The 20903-nt window shown below is 41.2% G+C and overlaps 1 protein-coding gene across 4 annotated transcripts in view; it reads right to left on the bottom strand.

The window, feature by feature from the left end:
- The window catches only part of TTC27 (tetratricopeptide repeat domain 27), a 198384-nt gene that overhangs the window by 41516 nt on the left and 135965 nt on the right, over positions 1–20903 (bottom strand). For 2 of the 4 annotated variants that reach the window (XM_074949014.1, XM_074949016.1), the window contains 3 exons: positions 19751–19978; positions 13381–13431; positions 3121–3219 (listed from right to left, as the gene is read on the bottom strand). In XM_074949014.1, coding sequence (XP_074805115.1) covers positions 3121–3219; positions 13381–13431; positions 19751–19978 — 378 coding nt within the window. The remainder of the gene's footprint in view (positions 1–3120; positions 3220–13380; positions 13432–19750; positions 19979–20903) is intronic. The other 2 variants (XM_074949017.1, XM_074949015.1) reach the window with 2 other exon arrangements.

Here is a 20903-nt window from a genome sequence, read left to right as displayed (position 1 = left end):
TGAATACAGACAGGACTGAGCTATACCAAACAAGTTGGAATGATTTCCATAAAAAGTTGGTTTTAATTTATAGTTTAACAATTCATATTCATGGATAGAAGAAAACGCACAACTGAGTTAATTTTCAGATTATACTGAGAATTTTTTTTTTAATTTATTTTTTTTTAATTTAATTTTTTTTTTTTTAGTAAAAATAAATGAATACCATCAATACACTTCTCCTGAAGCAGGGAGGATGAGACAGAGGTTTCTACTCCTAAGGCCAGACCTCCTGATAGAACAGTGCGGGCCAACATACCCTTGTGTAGGCTCAAAGCATTCTTCCCTACATCACTTACACACAAAAAACAAAGGGAGTATAATCCTGCTGGCATCCTGTGAGCCTGGCAATGGTGGACACACACCTGCATGATGCACACATGTAAAGGTGGATCCCAAACTTCTCCCAGTTTGTGGGAGACTGAGTTCAATCTCAAATTTAGTTCCAAAGGCCAGTTATCTGCCATTTCTTCAGTGAGTGTTTCTAACTGAGATTAGTTTGCCACTTCCACAGAAAGATTAATTAAGCAGCACAGCTAACTGAATTTCAAGGAATCCCTGTTGAGGTTACAGGGACAAACCATCCCGATGAGTCGAAAGAATAGTAAATATGGCAGGCGACCAGCTTGGCTTAATGGTGAAATCCTAGCAGATCTTAAACATAAAAAAGAAGCTCACAAGAAGTGGAAGGTTGGACATATGACCAGGGAAGAGTATAAAAATATTGCTCGGGCATGTAGGAATGAAATCAGGAGGGCCAAATCGCACCTGGAGCTGCAGCTAGCAAGAAATGTCAAGAGTAACAAGAAGGGTTTCTTCAGGTATGTTGGCAACAAGAAGAAAGTCAAGGAAAGTGTGGGCCCCTTACTGAATGAGGGAGGCAACCTAGTGACAGAGGATGTGGAAAAAGCTAATGTGCTCAATGCTTTTTTTGCCTCTGTCTTCACTAACAAGGACAGCTCCCAGACTGCTGCGCTGGGCATCGCAACATGGGGAGTAGATGGCCAGCCCTCTGTGGAGAAAGAGGTGGTTAGGGACTATTTAGAAAGGCTGGACGTGCACAAGTCCATGGGGCCGGACGAGTTGCACCCGAGAGTGCTAAAGGAATTGGCGGATGTGATTGCAGAGCCACTGGCCATTATCTTTGAAAACTCGTGGCGAACGGGGGAAGTCCCGGATGACTGGAAAAAGGCTAATGTAGTGCCAATCTTTAAAAAAGGGAAGAAGGAGGATCCTGGGAACTACAGGCCAGTCAGCCTCACCTCAGTCCCCGGAAAAATCATGGAGCAGGTCCTCAAGGAATCAATCCTGAAGCACTTACACGAGAGTAAAGTGATCAGGAACAGTCAGCATGGATTCACCAAGGGAAGGTCATGCCTGACTAATCTAATCGCCTTCTATGATGAGATTACTGATTCTGTGGATGAAGGGAAAGCAGTGGATGTATTGTTCCTTGACTTTAGCAAAGCTTTTGACACGGTCTCCCACAGTATTCTTGTCAGCAAGTTAAAGAAGTATGGGCTGGATGAATGTACTATAAGGTGGGTAGAAAGTTGGCTAGATTGTCGGGCTCAACGGGTAGTGATCAATGGCTCCATGTCTAGTTGGCAGCCGGTGTCAAGTGGAGTGCCCCAGGGGTCGGTCCTGGGGCCGGTTTTGTTCAATATCTTCATAAATGATCTGGAGGATGGCGTGGATTGCACTCTCAGCAAATTTGCGGATGATACTAAACTGGGAGGAGTGGTAGATACGTTGGAGGGCAGAGATAGGATACAGAGGGACCTAGACAAATTGGAGGATTGGGCCAAAAGAAACCTGATGAGGTTCAATAAGGATAAGTGCAGGGTCCTGCACTTAGGACGGAAGAACCCAATGCACAGCTACAGACTAGGGACCGAATGGCTAGGCAGCAGTTCTGCGGAAAAGGACCTAGGGGTTACAGTGGACGAGAAGCTGGATATGAGTCAGCAGTGTGCCCTTGTTGCCAAGAAGGCCAATGGCATTTTGGGATGTATAAGTAGGGGCATAGTGAGCAGATCGAGGGACGTGATCATTCCCCTCTATTCGACATTGGTGAGGCCTCATCTGGAGTACTGTGTCCAGTTTTGGGCCCCACACTACAAGAAGGATGTGGATAAATTGGAGAGAGTCCAGCGAAGGGCAACAAAAATGATTAGGGGTCTGGAACACATGACTTATGAGGAGAGGCTGAGGGAACTGGGATTGTTTAGTCTGCAGAAGAGAAGAATGAGGGGGGATTTGATAGCTGCTTTCAACTACCTGAGAGGTGGTTCCGGAGAGGCTGAGGGAACTGGGATTGTTTAGTCTGCAGAAGAGAAGAATGAGGGGGGATTTGATAGCTGCTTTCAACTACCTGAGAGGTGGTTCCAAAGAGGATGGTTCTAGACTATTCTCAGTGGTAGAAGATGACAGGACAAGGAGTAATGGTCTCAAGTTGCAGTGGGGGAGGTTTAGGTTGGATATTAGGAAAAACTTTTTCACTAGGAGGGTGGTGAAACACTGGAATGCGTTACCTAGGGAGGTGGTGGAATCTCCTTCCTTAGAAGTTTTTAAGGTCAGGCTTGACAAAGCCCTGGCTGGGATGATTTAATTGGGGATTGGTCCTGCTTTGAGCAGGGGGTTGGACTAGATGACCTCCTGAGGTCCCTTCCAACCCTGATATTCTATGATTCTATGAAGAGTGCAGGAGGCTCCTTTAAAGTCTAGAGTGGACTAAGCATTTTAACAAATTATCTGTTTGTTTAAGAATAGGCTCCTTCACTTCTAATTTTTTTTAATCAAAAAGCACTTGGACATTTTCTGCTTTATTTTAATGTTGTATGATACCATAAAGGACTTTACCGGGTGTGGGTGTGTGTATGTAGATGAATAAAATAGAAAAGTCAAGTATCAAGCAAATCTTTTTGTGATGCTTAATGAGAAAATACATCCTTTATGAACAGGGTAAAAATTGAACAATTAGGACTAAGGAATGAACCACATTTTTTGGGGGGGGAGTCTCTGGCTGCTTTCACAAACTATTAGATGAGCAAAGATAAATCTTCAATAAATTGTACATACTTCAGGTTCCAACATCACACAGCGCTGAAATGCTTTGGCAGCACCGTCATAGCCTTCCAAAGCTAAATAGGCACAGCCCAAAGAAAACCACACACCCAACTGAAAAGAAAACAAAGAGAAAGGGAATTCAGTATGTATGTTCCGCACAAAATAAATTACTTAAGATTCCTCCATTCTCAAATCCATACATTTCTTGGTGTTATAGGGCATTGCTCTATATGTAGGACCCTTCACTTCCAGTTTTTATTTTGTTTAGAATTTTTTAGTGTTTATTATATTATTTGAAAAATGGGTGAAAATTAACTTCAGTTTTCTGGATAATTACTGGGGTTAATGTTGAGGGACACAGGAGAGGAAAAAAATGGAGAAAACTAAGTAGTGAAAGCAAAAGTGTACTGCTGTGATTAATTTTTTTTCTTTTAAAAACAATTGACAGTTATTATGCTTGAGATAAGAGGTGTCAGTGTAAATTCTGAAAGTCAGGGGTAGAATAGGCTCTCAGCAGTTTTTTCAAAATGTCTTTTCAAAAGTTCATTCTCTTGCAGTCTTGGATGTACCTGAAGTTAGAACAATATTCTTTCCACATCTGCTGAGCTAGGCAGGACACTGAGGATGAGGGAAGCAGCATAGCTTGAATCTGGGAAGTTGGTGTGGTGAACTTTCCAGAATTCAAATGGAGTGGTGTTGCCATTGTCTGGAGAAGGCATCACCAGGTATGCATGGAGTTTACTCTTTCTTCATTAAATGTATTATTAGAGACCACACTATTACAACGGGGGTCAAAAAGCACAATAATTTTCCAGAATGACAATTCGTTCTTAAAAGCCTCAGGAGACACGAGTGACATAGCTCTGCGTGAAAATTTTAGAAAGCCTTTCTGAGTATTGCTCCCTGACTGGCAAAATGGACATGAAAGGATTTATTTTTTTCTAGAATCTCCCCAGATGTGCTTTTGTGCAAAGTTCTGCAGTGACACTGTTGACCAGAGTGCCATACACTTCTGTGTTAGAGAACGTTGTGTCTACTGAAGAACAAGATTCCAATTTCTTCTATGCTTCATACAATGACTGAAGCATTTTGATCAAAATTTGAGTTTTGTGCAAAGGATTTGCCTAGTTTCTTGAGTAGCTGCTTGAATTTTCAGCTTTTGCACTGCTGAACTCTTCATAATCTTACAGCTGAATGAGGACACTCCATGCCTTCTGAACACTCTGAATAACTAACTACAGACTACACCATCTCTTCAGTACTACAGCAATTGGAAGGCTGCATTCAAATTTGTTCTCTTTGCAGACATCACAGAAGATATTTTTCATCTTATTGGAATACATGAAAATAGTACTAGCCTCAATTATTAACTTCGTTAAATTAGCCATTTCTGGAATACCCATTGCATGAGAGACAGCAATGTACAGTAGGAGACCTGGGCAAGACAAACAAGCAATTCAGGTTTTTCATTCAGCTTTACTTCCAGTGTTACCTTCATGCAGTAAGAGGCAGAGCAGAGCAAATATGACTTGGTCAGGTTGATTGAATTTGGCAGGGATTTTCACAGCCAGGCAAAACTTTCACACAAAATCTCCCAAAAGACCATCATCAAGGCCTAACTTTTGCCCTGAGAAGTACAGGGCACAGAGAAATTCACTTATTACATCACATCAATCTTGATTTTTCTTCTGTGCCTGTGTGAATGTTGCTTCCAATGTACGTTTATTTCTGTTTTTGCTTTCTTCTCTTAGCCTTAAGTTTGCTTTCCAAATGTTCTTTAATCTGGGGAGCCCAGGTGCTGACTTCTATGGCACAACATGGGCAGTGCAAACATTCAAACTCACTATCTTGTTCTGTTTTTCTTTTTTAAAATTTAAAAAACAAAACCCCTTGTATTCTGAAAAAGTTAAGATGTAGTTTTTCAATTATGATAGATGAAAAGTGGAAGTAGTTCACACTGAACTGATGTTTAAATAAGTCTCCTCTGTACAAAATTTAAGTACACAGGGCAGAGAAATTCTACTCTCTCTCAGAAAAGGCCTACTGCAGCAACTAAAATGGATTGCTATCATGGAGAGAACAGAGAGTAGGTGAGGGGTGACTAATATTCCTGGAGGAGCAGTGGGAGGAGGGCAGAGAGTACCCGGTAGATGAGGGGTGTCTGGTACTCTCTAGGTACAGTGGGTGGGGGGTGTCTGGCAGAGGAGGGGGTGCCCAGCATTCATAGGGGCCTGTGGATGGAGAAGGGGTACACTGTATTTCTGGGGGCTGCAGGAGGGCCACTACCCTCCCTTGCCACATGACATGCTCTCAGAAGAGCTGGGATCAGGTGGAAACACTGTCTATATGATATTTAGATATTCAGATATAACCTTGTATTATAAGAAGTAATATCTTCCAAACAAAATATAGAGCAGTTTTTTGTCCTAAGTTTTTAACAATCATGGATATACAAAAGTATAAAATATACGTGAATTGCTTAATTCTCCACACAAGGTTTGCGCTTACAGTGCACAGCACCAATGCACATTGGTTTAGAAAAGCAAGTGAATAACACTCAAAAGTTTCCATCTTTTGTTATATCTTGTGAGAAAATTATGTTCATTTTTGAGTCCTGGCTATAAATATTGTTAATGATAGAAAATTTGTTTTGCAGTACAAAATTACATTTTCTACATAAAAATTTCTGATAATTAAAAATGAATGATAGCCGCAAAAGCTATGATGTTACAATATTAATTGTTCCCACTAATAATTTTTTAAAAAAACTAACATTTTTAGAGAGAGAAAACTGCCAATAATGTGTTTAGTTTTTTTGTTTTGAATGCAGCAAACTTTTGTTGATAAGCTTCAACTAGCATTACCTACAAACACACTTCTAATCCTTTTTCGTGCAATAATTAGATGTCGAGGCACTGCTTAAGCGAGTAAAGACACTCCTGAATCCTGAGAGTATGTATGCAGGTATGTACCCTACAGGGCTCTCTATTCACCCAAGCAGTGCCTCCCTTGTCTATACTTCTGTTTTTACCAGTGTAGTGTCCTGCTGCTGGAGTCTTTTCCCACCACAAGGAAAGGCTCCAGCAGTGGGAAAACTGTCAGCATCCTGCTGTCTGAGCCTTTCGTTGCCACAGGGAAAGACTTCAGCAGCAGGGAAACACTCCCCCAATGCCGCCCCACTGCCAGATCCTTTCACTGACAGGTAGCTACACACCACAGCGTGGGCGCAGTTTGATTTTCACTGTGGCATGCAACTACTCATACACGATATGCCATAGTAAGAGGTGTGCAGTGTAGATGTAGTCTTTAAAAGCCAAAGAAGTGAGTTGGTCAAACAGTAACTTTTCCAACAATAGCAAGTTAAGATAAACAGTACTATCTTTCAGAACAAGTAATCTGATTTCGGTACTGAGTCCTAAATACATTGATAAAACATTTTCTGAAGTCCTTGCTGGTTAAACACATCCATAAAAAAAAATCAAACTGGATTTCAACATTTCAAAACATTTTATAATCAGCTGGGGAATTGTTCCAGACTCTAATATCTAGTGTAAAAAGCCTCCATCATTCAAAGTGCCAAGATAAGAATAATGAAAGAAAGAGTCGCTATTTTTGTAGGAAGGAAAAAAAATTGGGTCAGATTATGTTATCCTTAATTCATACCGTGTAGCAATATCTTATTCCACACTGTCCTTTTGATTTCAACATAACTACTTGTGGAGGAAGGTTTTTATGTGGGTAAAGGTGTCACAAACTACCCTGTTGTAACAAAATTAACACAACAGGTCCATTTTTCTGCTGGTCTTGTAGCAAGCTGTTCTGACATTAATGTAGGCTCTCACTATGAAAGTGCATACAAAGTTTTACAATTAGCAATTCAGGGCCCAGACAAGGTCAGTGACCAAAAGCTGGTAGCTCAAATGAACCTTGCATCAGGAAGCTCATTATGATGCACATTTCTGTCCACACTAGTCTCCTACTTTCAGCTTGTCCACCCCACCCACACCAGTCCAACCAGACCAGTAATTCCCTGTTATTTATTGATATTAAAATTAATTGATTTTATTCTTTCAACATTTTCAGTTTTCATTGGGCTGCAGATATCTGTATTGAAAAGACACAGCGGCCTTCTACATGTCATGGAAGGTAGGTGGGTTTGACAGCTGAAAGTTGAGACTTTTGGCGTTCAGGACTCTATGGGAGTTGTTTTTGACACCCACAAAGCAGCTGAGGGTTTTGGTATTGGGGAGGGACTGCATCTCCTTTCTCCCACTCTCAAAATTTTTGGCAGGCTAGAAGGTGACTCTAAATGTGGGACAGAGTAAGATTTGAATTCTTCATGCCTCATCCCAGGAAACCTTGTTAGCAAGAACCACCCAACACATGCAGGAACACCTAAAAATAAAAGTAGTATATTAGCTTGATCTTTCTGCTAAAATGATCATCCATGAAATACTTATCTATGCTGACATTGAAAGTATTGTTAGGTTTCTGAGTTAACATCCCTGGGAGACGAAAAGGGGAATTCAAACCTTTCAGGCTCTCTCCAGACTTAGGCAGACATTATTACATCGGTTTATATTTAGTTCACATTTTAAGCTATACAGTCTACAAACTTTGTTTTTAAAACAAAAAAAGCTTAGATTCTGGAAAACAATTATTGGTGCTTTTAAAATAAAGTTATAAAAATCATTGCAGAAGAAAAGTTTGGCACTACTACGACTATCAAGGTTGCCCAATACGTCCTACTGTAAGACCCATTTTTCAGTTGCTTAGAACATTACAACATTAACTGTTTTGGCTGAAATTTTAGAGGCTGGGTGTCAGAGTCATAGAATATCAGGATTGGAAGGGACCTCAGGAGGTCATCTAGTCCAACCCCCTGCTCAAAGCAGGACCAATCCCCAACTAAATCATCCCAGCCAGTGCTTTGTCAAGCCTGACCTTAAAAACTTCTAAGGAAGGAGATTCCACCACCTCCCTAGATAACCCATTCCAGTGTTTCACCACCCTCCTAGTGAAAAAGTTTTTCCTAATATCCAACCTAAACCTCCCCCACTGAAACTTGAGACCATTACTCCTTGTTCTGTCATCTGCTACCACTGAGAGCAGTCTAGATCCATCCTCTTTGGAACCCCCTTTCAGGTAGTTGAAAGCAGCTATCAAATCTCCCCTCATTCTTCTCTTCCGCAGACTAAACAATCCCAGCTCCCTCAGCCTCTCCTCATAAGTCATGTGTTCCAGTCTCCTAATCATTTTTGTTGCCCTCTGCTGGACGTTTTCCAATTTTTCCACATCCTTCTTGTAGTGTGGGGCCCAAAACTGGAAACAGTACTCCAGATGAGGCCTCACCAACGTCGAATAGAAGGGAACGATCACGTCCCTCGATCTGCTGGCAATGCCCCTACTTATACAGCCCAAAATGCCATTGGCCTTCTTGGCAACAAGGGCACACTGTTGACTCATATCCAGCTTCTCGTCCACTGTAATCCCTAGGTCCTTTTCTGCAGAACTGCTGCCTAGCCATTCGGTCCCTAGTCTGTAGCGGTGCAAGGGATTCTTCCATCCTAAGTGCAGGACTCTGCACTTGTCCTTGTTGAACCTCATCAGATTTCTTTTGGCCCAATCCTCCCATTTGTCTAGGTCCCTCTGTATCCTATCCCTACCCTCCAGCGTATCTACCTCTCCTCCCAGTTTAGTGTCATCTGCAAACTTGCTGAGGGTGCAATCCACACCATCCTCCAGATCATTTATGAAGATATTGAACAAAACCGGCCCCAGGACCGACCCTTGGGGCACTCCACTTCGTACCGGCTGCCAACTAGACATGGAGCCATTGATCACTACCAGTTAAGCCCGACAATCTAGCCAACTTTCTATCCACCTTATAGTCCATTCATCCAGCCTATACTTCTTTAACTTGCTGGCAAGAATACTGTGGGAGACTGTGTCAAAACCTTTGCTAAAGTCAAGGAACAACACGTCCACTGCTTTCCCCTCAACCACAGAGCCAGTTATCTCGTCATAGAAGGCAATTAGATTAGTCAGGCATGACTTGCCCTTGGTGAATCCATGCTGACTGTTCCTGATCACTTTCCTCTCCTCTAAGTGCTTCGGAATTGATTCCTTGAGGACCTGCTCCATGATTTTTCCAGGGACTGAGGTGAGGTTGACTGGCTTGTAGTTCCCCAGATCCTCCTCCTTCCCCTTTTTTAAAGATGGGCACTACATTAGCCTTTTTGCAGTCATCTGCGACGTCCCCCGATCGGCATGAGTTTTCAAAGATAATGGCCAATGGCTCTGCAATCACATCCGCCAACTCCTTTAGCACTCTTGGATGCAGTGCATCCGACCCCATGGACTTGTGCTCGTCCAGCTTTTCTAAATAGTCCTGAACCACTTCTTTCTCCACAGAGGGCTGGTCACCTCCTCCCCATGCTGTGCTGCCCAGTGCAGCAGTCTGGGAGCTGACCTTGTTCGTGAAGACAGAGGCAAAAAAAGCACCGAGTGCATTAGCTTTTTCCACATCCTCTGTCACTAGGTTGCCTCCCTCATTCAGTAAGGGGCCCACACTTTCCTTGACTTTCTCCCACAGCTGAATCTTTTTTGGAAAATTTCAGCCAATGCTGTTCAGCCATTTCTGAAACAGGGACACTATGCCGTTTTCCCATGTTCAATGCAGAGGCGATGAGAGCAGGACCTTGGGTTGGGGAGGGAGTAGATTGATACGACGAGCCTAGGGGGAAAAGACTTGGACTGGAGGCTGGAAGTGGAAGGAGAGAGAAACTGGGACTGGAAGCTGGGGGATGAGCATGGGACTCACTGGGCAAGAAGACTGGGACAGGAGCCAGGTGGGAGCAAGGAGGTGGAGGGAGAAACGAGAGAAATCTGACAAGGAACCAGAGAGCGAGGGGAGAACTGGGACTGGCTGGGCACAGAGATTGGGAGTACTCTGATTAGACGAGGAGATTGAGAGGGAGGCTGGGACCAGAAGCCAATGGAGACAGGGAATGTGGGCACAGGGGTGGCCACAGGCCATGAAAGAAACAGACAGATCAGACAAGGAGCCAGGAGGGTGGAGCTAGGCTTGCTGAGCAATGAGACTATGACTTGGATGAAAAGCCTGAGGAGTGAAGACTGGGACTGGATAAGCGAGGAAAGTGAGACAGGGGTGAGGAGTAGGGGGTGGGACAAAGACAGTGACAGGTTGTATGGGGAGGGGGAAAGAGACAGAATGGTCAAGCTTGGGGAAAACAGGCAGACGAATCAGTGCCTACTAGAGCACAGTTCTCTCAAGAGCCTGAACTGGAACACAAGATTCATGAGTCTCAGTATTCCTTTGCTGTACACAAATATCTGTGAAACCCACTGGCAATATGTTCCATCCCAATCTCATGCTATTTCACAGGGTTATGTAAGGAAAGAGACTATTGTCTGCTTCATTTGTTGCAGAATCTGGAAGTTGTATACTGAATGAGACAGCGGATTTATGTAAAGAAAGGACAGTCTCATGGTTAAGACAGTTGAATGCCATCCTGGAAAACTGGATTCTCTCTCTGCCACAGAGTTCCTAAATGATACTAGTCAAGTTACTGACACCAAACTTTCCACAGGTAGTCACTAATTGTGCATTCCTCATTTTCTGGGTACCCAACTTGACACCCTGTGGGGTCTGATTTAAAGTGGTGAGCACTCACAACTGGAGCTGAAGTCAATGGGAGAGGTGCTTTGAATGATTTAAATACTATGTACTTTGAAAAATCAGGTCCTAGGAGTCTCAATTTGGGCACCCATCGTTAGCTGAAATTTTGACCTTAATTTCTGTGCCTCAGTTCCCCCTTTGTTCAGTAATGGCCATTCTGACTACTATAGGCAGCGGCCTTTGAAGTTTTTATGCCTCTTTTGTGACCCCCATCAAAACCAATTAATGAATCCATTTCCTTCGATCCTCTGCTGTATTGACGTAACATTTATTTGTCCTTTGAACATCTAGAAAGAGTACATGTACCTTCTCTAAGTGTTTCTAAGGTGGGTAATGACATTTTTGACTAAGATGAAAAGTGCACAAGATACGCTGCTAGTTTAGAGATGGATTTGGCAGTATTCTATGCAGAAAGAATAAGAATTCCACTTTATTGGGCAGGGCATCAAATCTGACTACTCTGCTGGCTGATGTAATAATTTCTCTGAGGAAAGCGACTGAAAAGTAGTGTAAGGCAAACTTTGTCAGAGGTTCAAAAAATAAATTTTGTCAAGGCTTGTGAAACTAGGTTAAAGTTCCTTTTTGGCACTAGTTTGTTGGTTTGATATCCAAGTCTGTCCATTGATTAGAAAAACAGAGATGAGACTGAACTGTGAAGATTCAGTTCAGAGCAGATACCATCATATTATGATAATTTAGGCTCAGATCTGTGTTATACCTGGTGATCAGGAAGCCCAAGGCAAGTTTAGAATAAAAGTTCAACCCTGTTTGTTTACATAAATTACCTTTGCCCACTGCCACTCGCTACAAGGCTGACTGATTTTCAAAAGGGAAATTCTTGAGAGTAAGACTTTTATTGCATTGTTTGAAGCTTTGAAATCCAGTTGCAGTCAATGGCAAGCTGACTTCCAGAGAGATACTGACATATGACCTATTTGCAGGCTCTCTCAAATCCATGCAGGCTAGCATGCAAAGTTATCTGAGCCACATGGTCTGGTCTGCTACTTCCAGAAAAGTGCTTGCAGTGTTGTTATAGCCATGTTGGTCCTAAGATAGTAGAGGGACAAGGTGGGTGAGGCAATATCTTTTATTGGACCAACTTCCGTTAGTGAAAGAGAGCACTTTGAGCTACACAGAGCTCTTCTTCAGCTCTGGGAAAGGTACTCAAGTGTCACAGCTAAATAAAGGTGTTAGTTAACTCAATAGGTGGAAGAAGTCTCAAGGCTTCTCAAGTTAACTCAACTATCACCCTTCCTCTCCTTCTAATTCACATGCTGTAATTCTATTGGCGAAGTGAGTCAGTAACATAAATGGGATTGTATGTGTGTCAAGAGTTCTCACTGGCAGATTACTTGGCTGCCAACTGTCACCGGAATGGCCACAACCCATTGTAGCAAGACTCTGGCTGTGAAAATGTAAGCCATTTCTAGCCTCAGTCTCAAAAACCAGGTTAGGAAGAATAGTCAATATCCTTATCTAAGAAATCTTTGGGAACACTGGATTCTGTTCACAGAAATCAGAAAGTTTTTTTGATCAATGCTAGAAAGGAAGAATAGATTCTTAGCAACAGAGAATGTGTCATTTATGTAGTTGAATCATTCATAATTTTTGGGAGGAACCTACATTTCTTCTAAGATATTCTGGAACAGAGAATTAACTTTTGGAAGGATACATTTTAGGCAGATCTTTAGAAGACAATGGTGTATGAAAATCTTCAGTATCCGGGGGGCGGGGAAGATACATTATTTTGTCCAACTTGTCTCAAACAATTTGCCTCTAAATCATAGGTAGAACATCCTGAGGAACAGGAAATTTCTCTCTCCTATATGGAGGAAAGCTGCTCATTTTTATTTGTTTTGGACTGGCTTTCATTTAAAAGCTTTCTTTGGATGGAACACAAAAAATGAAGAGCACCTCTCAGCAGAATGCTTGTTAGTTTTACGCTTTAAGGAATAAAACCTGCTGCCCTTTATTAACCAAAACTCCTCTTGCCTTAAGTGGGAATTTTGCCTGAATAATAGCAGCTGAATTTGACTCTAAATGCTTTTTTTCCCTTTGCATTTCCCATGGGAGACAGGGACCAGGAACACAAGAATGGATCTTTCTTCCTTTTTTAGCTTCTAATGTATATATAATTTGAGTGACCTTGAGTCCTTGTATGAATCAGAATCAGGCTCTGACTCACTGGAATCAAACATGTCATTTAAGCATTGAATCACTTCAGGATTTAAATTCTTAATGCTTCAGGGAAATATTTTCCTACAGGGTGATTTGTTTCTGCAGAACTACAATTAGCCCTGATGGTTTTGGTACGATTCTGTGGAAAGACAGGAGATTTGGAGGGGGAGGAATTATATGACATCTTCTCATGGACCTGGGGAACAGTTATGAGAAGCACAATATACAGACATAGAAGAGGGGAAAGCACATTATAATATCTATATCCTTTACAGGACAGGCATTACTGGAGTGGGCATCACACATAATAGTAACCAAAAAAGTGATTCTATAGAAAATGTACCTCTGTATATAGCGGGGTAAATGTGGGTGGAATCTGACAAGCCACTCACCTTGGAAAGAAAAGCAGAAGTCCTGAGTTGCACTAATTGCAGACAGAGATTCTGGTATGCAGAGAAATAGGAAAATAGTTCAATGAATGTCAATTGCACCCAAAAATAGAAGAGTAAGAGAAACTAATTACCACAACATTTAGAAAGGTGAGGTTGGAAAAGAACTGTCAAGCTGCTCAAAACTGATATGAAAGACAGTGTTGCAGTCCAGACATGCAAGAGATCTGGGCTCAATTTCTGGCTCTGCACAGACTTTTTTGGTGACCACAGGCAGGTCATTTAATATCTGTGCCTCACTTTTCTCTCTATACAATGGGGATAATATCACTTTCTTTCTCCCAACCTGTATCTGTCTTGTCTATTCAGATTTTAAACTATATGTTCATTCACTGCTTAGTACAACAGTGACCTGATCTTGACTGGGGCCTTTAAGTACTACTCTAATGCAAATTACCACCACCACAAGCACAGCAGTGATCATGAGTAAGGGTACAATTCTGTCATGGAGGCCACGGATTCCGTGACTTTCCAGGACCTCCATGACTTCTTCCGCATTGGCAGGGCTGAAGTAGCTGTCAATCCCACAGACGCTGGAGCAGCAGCCCAGGGCTGAAGCAGTGTGGAGGGGGTGGGGAATCTGCCCCAGGGCTGCCGGAGCAGCATTCCATAGGGCTGGCAGAGCAGTGGCCTGGGGCCATCCATGGGGCAGCTGAAGCAGCTGCTGGAGGCCAGCCCCTGTGCTGCTCCCACTGTTACCCCCACACCTCCCAGGTATTTTTTTTAGTAAAAGTTAGGGACAGGTCACAGGCTTCTCTGAATTTTTGTTGATTGCCCACAACCTGTCCCTGACTTTTACTAAAAATACCTGTGACAGACACTTAACCTTAATCATGAGTAACTCTAACAGCAGACGGAGACCAAGCTTCTGTAGTTCACTTCACAGAGATTGCTGTAGGCAGATTAAATTGTTTCTGTACATCTTAGAAGTTGGATAGAACAGCGCAGAAGGCCAGTTTTATTCAAATTTCCTCCCCATCAGAGAAAATGGTTACAAACTGAAGAAAGACTTTAGAAAGTAGACTGCAAAATGGAACAGTAAGGCTGCCAGCTGCTTCACAGATGAAGGTAGCTTAAGGTCACAGATGCTGAATTACTGGTTTTAGTTCTTATGGATGGCTCCAGAACTCTCTCTAACACAGCTGTCTCTGTAACAATGGGAAGATCTTAATCAATAATCTTCCATATAATCTGCATTAGAACAAGCTTTTGTATTGCCAAAATAAGCAGGTGAAATGTGTTCTATGCTTTACCTTACAATGCTTGAGAGTCATGCTGAAGCATTTATAGACTCCAACACCAAAAATGTAGAATTACTGATACTGCTTTCAGCATACTGTGAGACAAACAAATGTGAAGATTTTGCTGAAAAATAACTCAGTGGAAATTATTCAGTTTACTTTAGTCTCACTTGTAAAAAACAATTACTGTTGAAATACAAGTTTTTATCTCATTGTCACCACATGTAATAAAGTTTAAGGAAGAGCAACTGCCACTAGCAGTGCATTGTTTTCATTTTCCCTGCTAAGTCAAGAGAGAAAATAAACATGCTATGGAGCAGGAATCCAAATCTCAGAGCAAGGAAACAGATGCTTGCTTTTTTTTTTGCTTTTTTTTTTTAGGGGGGCGGGGGACGGGACAGGGTTGTTAAAAAGAAAAACTAGCCATATTTAAAGAAGCTTATATTAAATTTCTGAAAACCTCAATTAATTCCCCTGCTGCAGTACAGGAGCTCTTTACTATAATTTATTATTTTTCTTTGGATGCCAGGTAACATTGTTCATGCATCTACTTTCAGCCAAATTACTACAGAATAGCTGGAGCTAACTGCCCAGAATACTTTAGCACAACAAACATTTCCAAATGAGCTGCAGGTTCAATTTTAACAATGATGTTCTAGTGTCTCTCAAGGTCTCAGGTTGGAAAGTAAACTATTTAACTTTACTATCTCCATTCTATCAGATACATAAGTGTGCTTTTACTCAGACTTTTAAATTTGCTTGCAGGTCTTTATACTTTTATTCCTGGCACAATGACATTAATACATTCCTTTCTTTTTATTTTCAGGTAACTTTTTCAGAAAATAAGGTGAACACTCAATCAGAAACCTAGTTTGGCCTAAATGATTAAGCGCTTTGTTTACTACAAATTGCGAATTAGCTTGTGGATAAAATAATCAGGATCTATTAATCTTTATTTTCCAAGGTTCTCAATCAACTTTTTGGAATGTTGCACCTTTCTCTGTGCTTTCTTTTACTGTGCTACCAACATTTCAAAGTCATTTTTTTGATTTCCTACATCCTCAATGTACCTCAAATGTCTAATTTTCAAAAACCTTCTAATACAGCTCTCCTGCATTTGTCTCCTGTCTCAGTTAACAGCCTCATCATCATCTCAATTCATAAAAGTTCTTGCTGACTCACAGAGATGGCTCAAGTCAGTCACAGATACAGACATCGCCTCTGGAGTGTTTTCCTCTTTCTCGCTTTCATGTCTGAGTGATGAAGTCTCCCCCACCCCTCTCCTTTTTTTTTTTTAAACTCAGATGTGGTATTATCTCCACTACTCTTCTTGCCTGGCACTCCCCTTGGTTAAATTCTGTCTATCCATATAACCAAATATCTCCCAAATGTACCCTTTCCCCAACCTCTCTCTCTTTCTCATATTCTAAGCTTTTGGTTACACGATAACAGAGGTACCAGAAATCATAATCTGGAGAATTTAAAGGATAAGACTACTTTACTGCTTGTACCTGTTAGTACCCTCTTGTCATAAATATAAAGGGAAGGGTAAACCCCTTTAAAATCCCTCCTGGCCAGAGGAAATCTCCTCTCACCTGTAAAGGGTTAAGAAGCTAAAGGTAACCTCGCTGGCACCTGACCAAAATGACCAATGAGGAGACAAGATACTTTCAAAAGCTGGGAGGAGGGAGAGAAACAAAGGGTATGTGTGTCTGTCTACATTCTGTCTTTGCCGGAGATAGACCAGGAATGAAGCCTTAGAACTTTTAGTAAGTAATCTAGCTAGGTATGTGTTAGATTATGATTTCTTTAAATGGCTGAGAAAAGAATTGTGCTGAATAGAATAACTATTTGTGTCTGTGTATCTTTTTTGTAACTTAAGGTTTTTGCCTAGAGGGGTTCTCTATGTTTTGAATCTAATTATCCTGTAAGGTATCTACCATCCTGACTTTACAGGGGGGATTTTTTTTTTATTTCTATTTACTTCTATTTCTATTAAAAGTCTTTTTGTAAGAAAACTGAATGCTTTTTCATTGTTCTCAGATCCAAGGGTTTGGGTCTGTGGTCACCTATGCAAATTGGTGAGGCTTTTTATCCAACATTTCCCTGGAAAGGGGGGGGTGCAAGTGTTGGGAGGATTGTTCATTGTTCTTAAGATCCAAGGGTCTAGGGTACAGATGTGGGGACCTGCATGAAAAAACCTCCTAAGCTTATCTTTACCAGCTTAGGACAAAACTTCCCCAAGGTACAAAATATTGCAAGTGTTGGGAGGATTGTTCATTGTTCTTAAGATCCAAGGGTCTGGGTCTGTAGTCACCTAGGCAAATTGGTGAGGCTTTTTACCAAACCTTGTCCAGGAAGTGGGGTGCAAGGTTTTTGGGAAGTATTTTGGGGGGAAAGACGTGTCCAAACAGCTCTTCCCCAGTAACCAGTATTTGTTTGGTGGTGGTAGCGGCCAATCCAAGGACAAAAGGGTGGAATATTTTGTACCTTGGGGAAGTTTTGACCTAAGCTGGTAAAGATAAGCTTAGGAGGTTTTTTCATGCAGGTCCCCACATCTGTACCCTAGACCCTTGGATCTTAAGAACAATGAACAATCCTCCCAACACTTGCACCCCCCCCTTTCCAGGGAAATGTTGGATAAAAAGCCTCACCAATTTGCATAGGTGACCACAGACCCAAACCCTTGGATCTGAGAACAATGAAAAAGCATTCAGTTTTCTTACAAAAAGACTTTTAATAGAAATAGAAGTAAATAGAAATAAAAAAAAATCCCCCCTGTAAAGTCAGGATGGTAGATACCTTACAGGATAATTAGATTCAAAACATAGAGAACCCCTCTAGGCAAAAACCTTAAGTTACAAAAAAGATACACAGACAGAAATAGTTATTCTATTCAGCACAATTCTTTTCTCAGCCATTTAAAGAAATCATAATCTAACACATACCTAGCTAGATTACTTACTAAAAGTTCTAAGGCTTCATTCCTGGTCTATCTCCGGCAAAGACAGAATGTAGACAGACACACATACCCTTTGTTTCTCTCCCTCCTCCCAGCTTTTGAAAGTATCGTGTCTCCTCATTGGTCATTTTGGTCAGGTGCCAGCGAGGTTACCTTTAGCTTCTTAACCCTTTACAGGTGAGAGGAGATTTCCTCTGGCCAGGAGGGATTTTAAAGGGGTTTACCCTTCCCTTTATATTTATGACACCTCTTTTCTCCAACTGCAGGATCCCCTTATTCTCACAGCAAATCAAGGCCTTTTTGACGGTGCTCACTCTTCCCTTATTTCTTGTGGTTGGTTTTATGAGAAGATCCCAAACTTTCTTCAATCCCCTTGAATCAAGAGATAGATCTTTGTTGCTTGGGAAGCTCCATTTTGCTTTCCCAAACTATTTCAGCTTATCTGTTTGGTTTACAGGGTTCTCAGCTACAACCTTGTTTCTGAGTAGCAGCCGTGTTAGTCTGTATTCGCAAAAAGAAAAGGAGTACTAGTGGCACCTTAGAGACTAACCAATTTATTTGAGCATAAGCTTTCGTGCATCCAATGAAGTGAGCTGTAGCTCATGCAAGCTTATGCTCAAATAAATTGGTTAGTCTCTAAGGTGCCACTAGTACTCCTAACCTTGTTTCTGGACCTTGCCTGGAAACACTGACAGATGACGTTCTACTTTACTTTGCTGGAACCTTCTCTCTTTCTGTGGTATCTCATGCAGACTGTGTTAAATGAAAATTCATATCTGTTTTCTGTTTACTGTCAAACTGCAAGATCTCTTCATAAAGGACCAGAATGGGGTTAGCTACTGCACAGAGGGAGGGACAGGCCATAAGGTGCCACTCTAGGTTTGTGCTATCCATGCAGGCCTATTCATAGCCAAAAATCCTCAAACTCACCCAAGGGCAAAAACTTTGTTGGCCTAGAACCACTACTCAGCCAAGAGATGTGCAGAAGAAATGAATCCAAGGAAGGTCTTATGGGGTGTGAGCAGTGCTCCCCATATTTGTTAAGGAGCTCTAGGAGTCATCTATGAAGCACAATGCCTGCTGGGAAGTGGCAGCTGTAATCCATTCCCAGTGCAAGGCAATAGTTATAAGACACAATTCAGCCCTAAACTGAAACATCAGCATAAATGTTTTTAAGAGTGAATGGATTTAGGTGCACCCATAAGCTTGTCACTACCCAAATGGTAGTTCCCCTGACTCTCTTTTGCAGGATTCGCTACTGAAAATATCTATATGGTCTATTTTCTTTAACTAGGACGCAAGACAGCCAATCAAATTTATAAATACATTTGTGTGTAAAAAATCTTTTGCCAGCGGAAAAGGAGGGAGTAATAGTGTTAAGATTCTATAAATTATAATCTCTATTTTAGGTACTTCTAAGATGCCTATAAAATTGATATATTTTTAAATGCACACGAAATACTATTTTGCAGCTAGGGAACTATATTACATGAAAAAATATCACGCTAGATTAAGAATATACATTAGTGAGAAATACCTTCTATATTATACCATAATTGTATTACTGCGTTGTCTTTTGCAAACTTTTGCACTTTAATACGACACTTGGGCCAAATAGATTAAATAATAAAATGTTTGTAAAGTAGTATAAAACTTGTAAAACTATGTACAACTATCGCTTCTAGAAGTGCATCACATGAGGTCACTGAAAGTTCTAATCCAGACCATTTGGCGGCGAGAAGAAACTTCAGATGCCGTTAGTCCACCCTGCCCTTTATTGCCGAGCAACACTACCCATTTGCAGTGTCTTGGCATTTTGGGAACAGTGGGGATACAACAAGCCAAGTCTCAATTTTGGCAGAAGGCCTGCATAGGAAAACTTGTACATGTCCATTCCCTTATTATGCTGCTTCTAGACAGAGCTCTTAGTCTCTCACCTTGAAGATCAGCAATGTTTACCACATAAATTAATAACGTTAAAACGGTTACTCTGACATTTGTGAACACAGTTAACCTGTTTTTAAATTTTGAAAAATACATTTAAAAACACAACAAAATTAAAAAGTAAACATGCAAACTTTAAAACCCATATTTGTTTTTCTTTCCCAACCTGCATGGGGTTAATCTTCACTGAACATTCGAAGCACTCCACACATTCTCTGAACTCTTTGTTGCGAAGATAGAGGAGACCCTTGGAGCGCTGGGCCCGGGCACTGCGATGCTTAGATAACTCCCAAGCCTTGTCATAGTACTGGTGATCTTTAAGAACATCACCCAGCAAGCAATATAATCCTGGTGTTTCCTTTTTTTCTAGCTCTTGCCTCAAGACTTCTTCCGCCTATTATAAAAATAAAAAGGAAATGAGCCCCTTAATAGAAGAATCCATGGTCAATCTAACCACATATTACCATTGTCTCTCAGATTTTACACTTTAGCAGTTCCTTACATAATCTAAGAAAAGTCAAGAAATCTGAAAAACAAAACAGTATCTTGAACAAAGTCTGTGTCAGAGATAAATCCTTGAAGAAAAAAAAAAAAGTTCCATAAATTCTTTTACATCTTGTAAAGCCCAAAGACTAACATTTAAGTGCTGCTGTTAAAATTCTGTTCATGTCTGCATGAACCTTAAGGCATGATTTACTTATGTTAAATACGAAAGCCATATTCATTTTTATTGCAACTCTAGTGCGGTAAAAAGGAGTCATTTCAGAGATCAATTTTTTTCAAACTGTTTTTCATAGAAGTCAAGGTGAAATGTAAACTCTTACATTTTCCAGCAGAGGACTATTTGGAGATAAAGCAGAGGACTATGTGAAAAGGAGAATTCTTCTCCAGTAAAATTTTGAAATATGGTACAACCTGGGAGCACCTCAGTGTCAAAATGGGATTAACCTTTACGTCTTTGTACTGGGGAAAGTGTCAGTACGTTAAAGCTGCAAATAGCTGTTCCCTATTTCATGCCTCAACTGTATCTTTTGCCCAACAAGCAAATACAAACTCTGGAAATCCAATTTGTATCTCTTACATGGTAGTGCACTGCTGCTACTATTAGGCTACTGACAGGTCCTGCCTGCTCTTTTATTCTTCTTTGTTTGAATCACCTCATTAGGTATCCTCAATGCTTATTCCATTTCCTGATCTCTAATTTGCCCCTTCTGGAGGCAATGCTTCCAACATGTTTTATGTTACCTCTCTCTTTACTCCCTCTTGGCTGTGGCTGCTACTGTTCTACAAAATGTACAAATAAAAGCTATATTTTCATC

This window comes from Natator depressus, chromosome 3, assembly GCF_965152275.1.
Source record: "Natator depressus isolate rNatDep1 chromosome 3, rNatDep2.hap1, whole genome shotgun sequence".
Classification (NCBI taxonomy): Eukaryota; Metazoa; Chordata; order Testudines; family Cheloniidae; genus Natator; species Natator depressus.
This window is presented reverse-complemented; position numbering and strand designations above follow the sequence as displayed.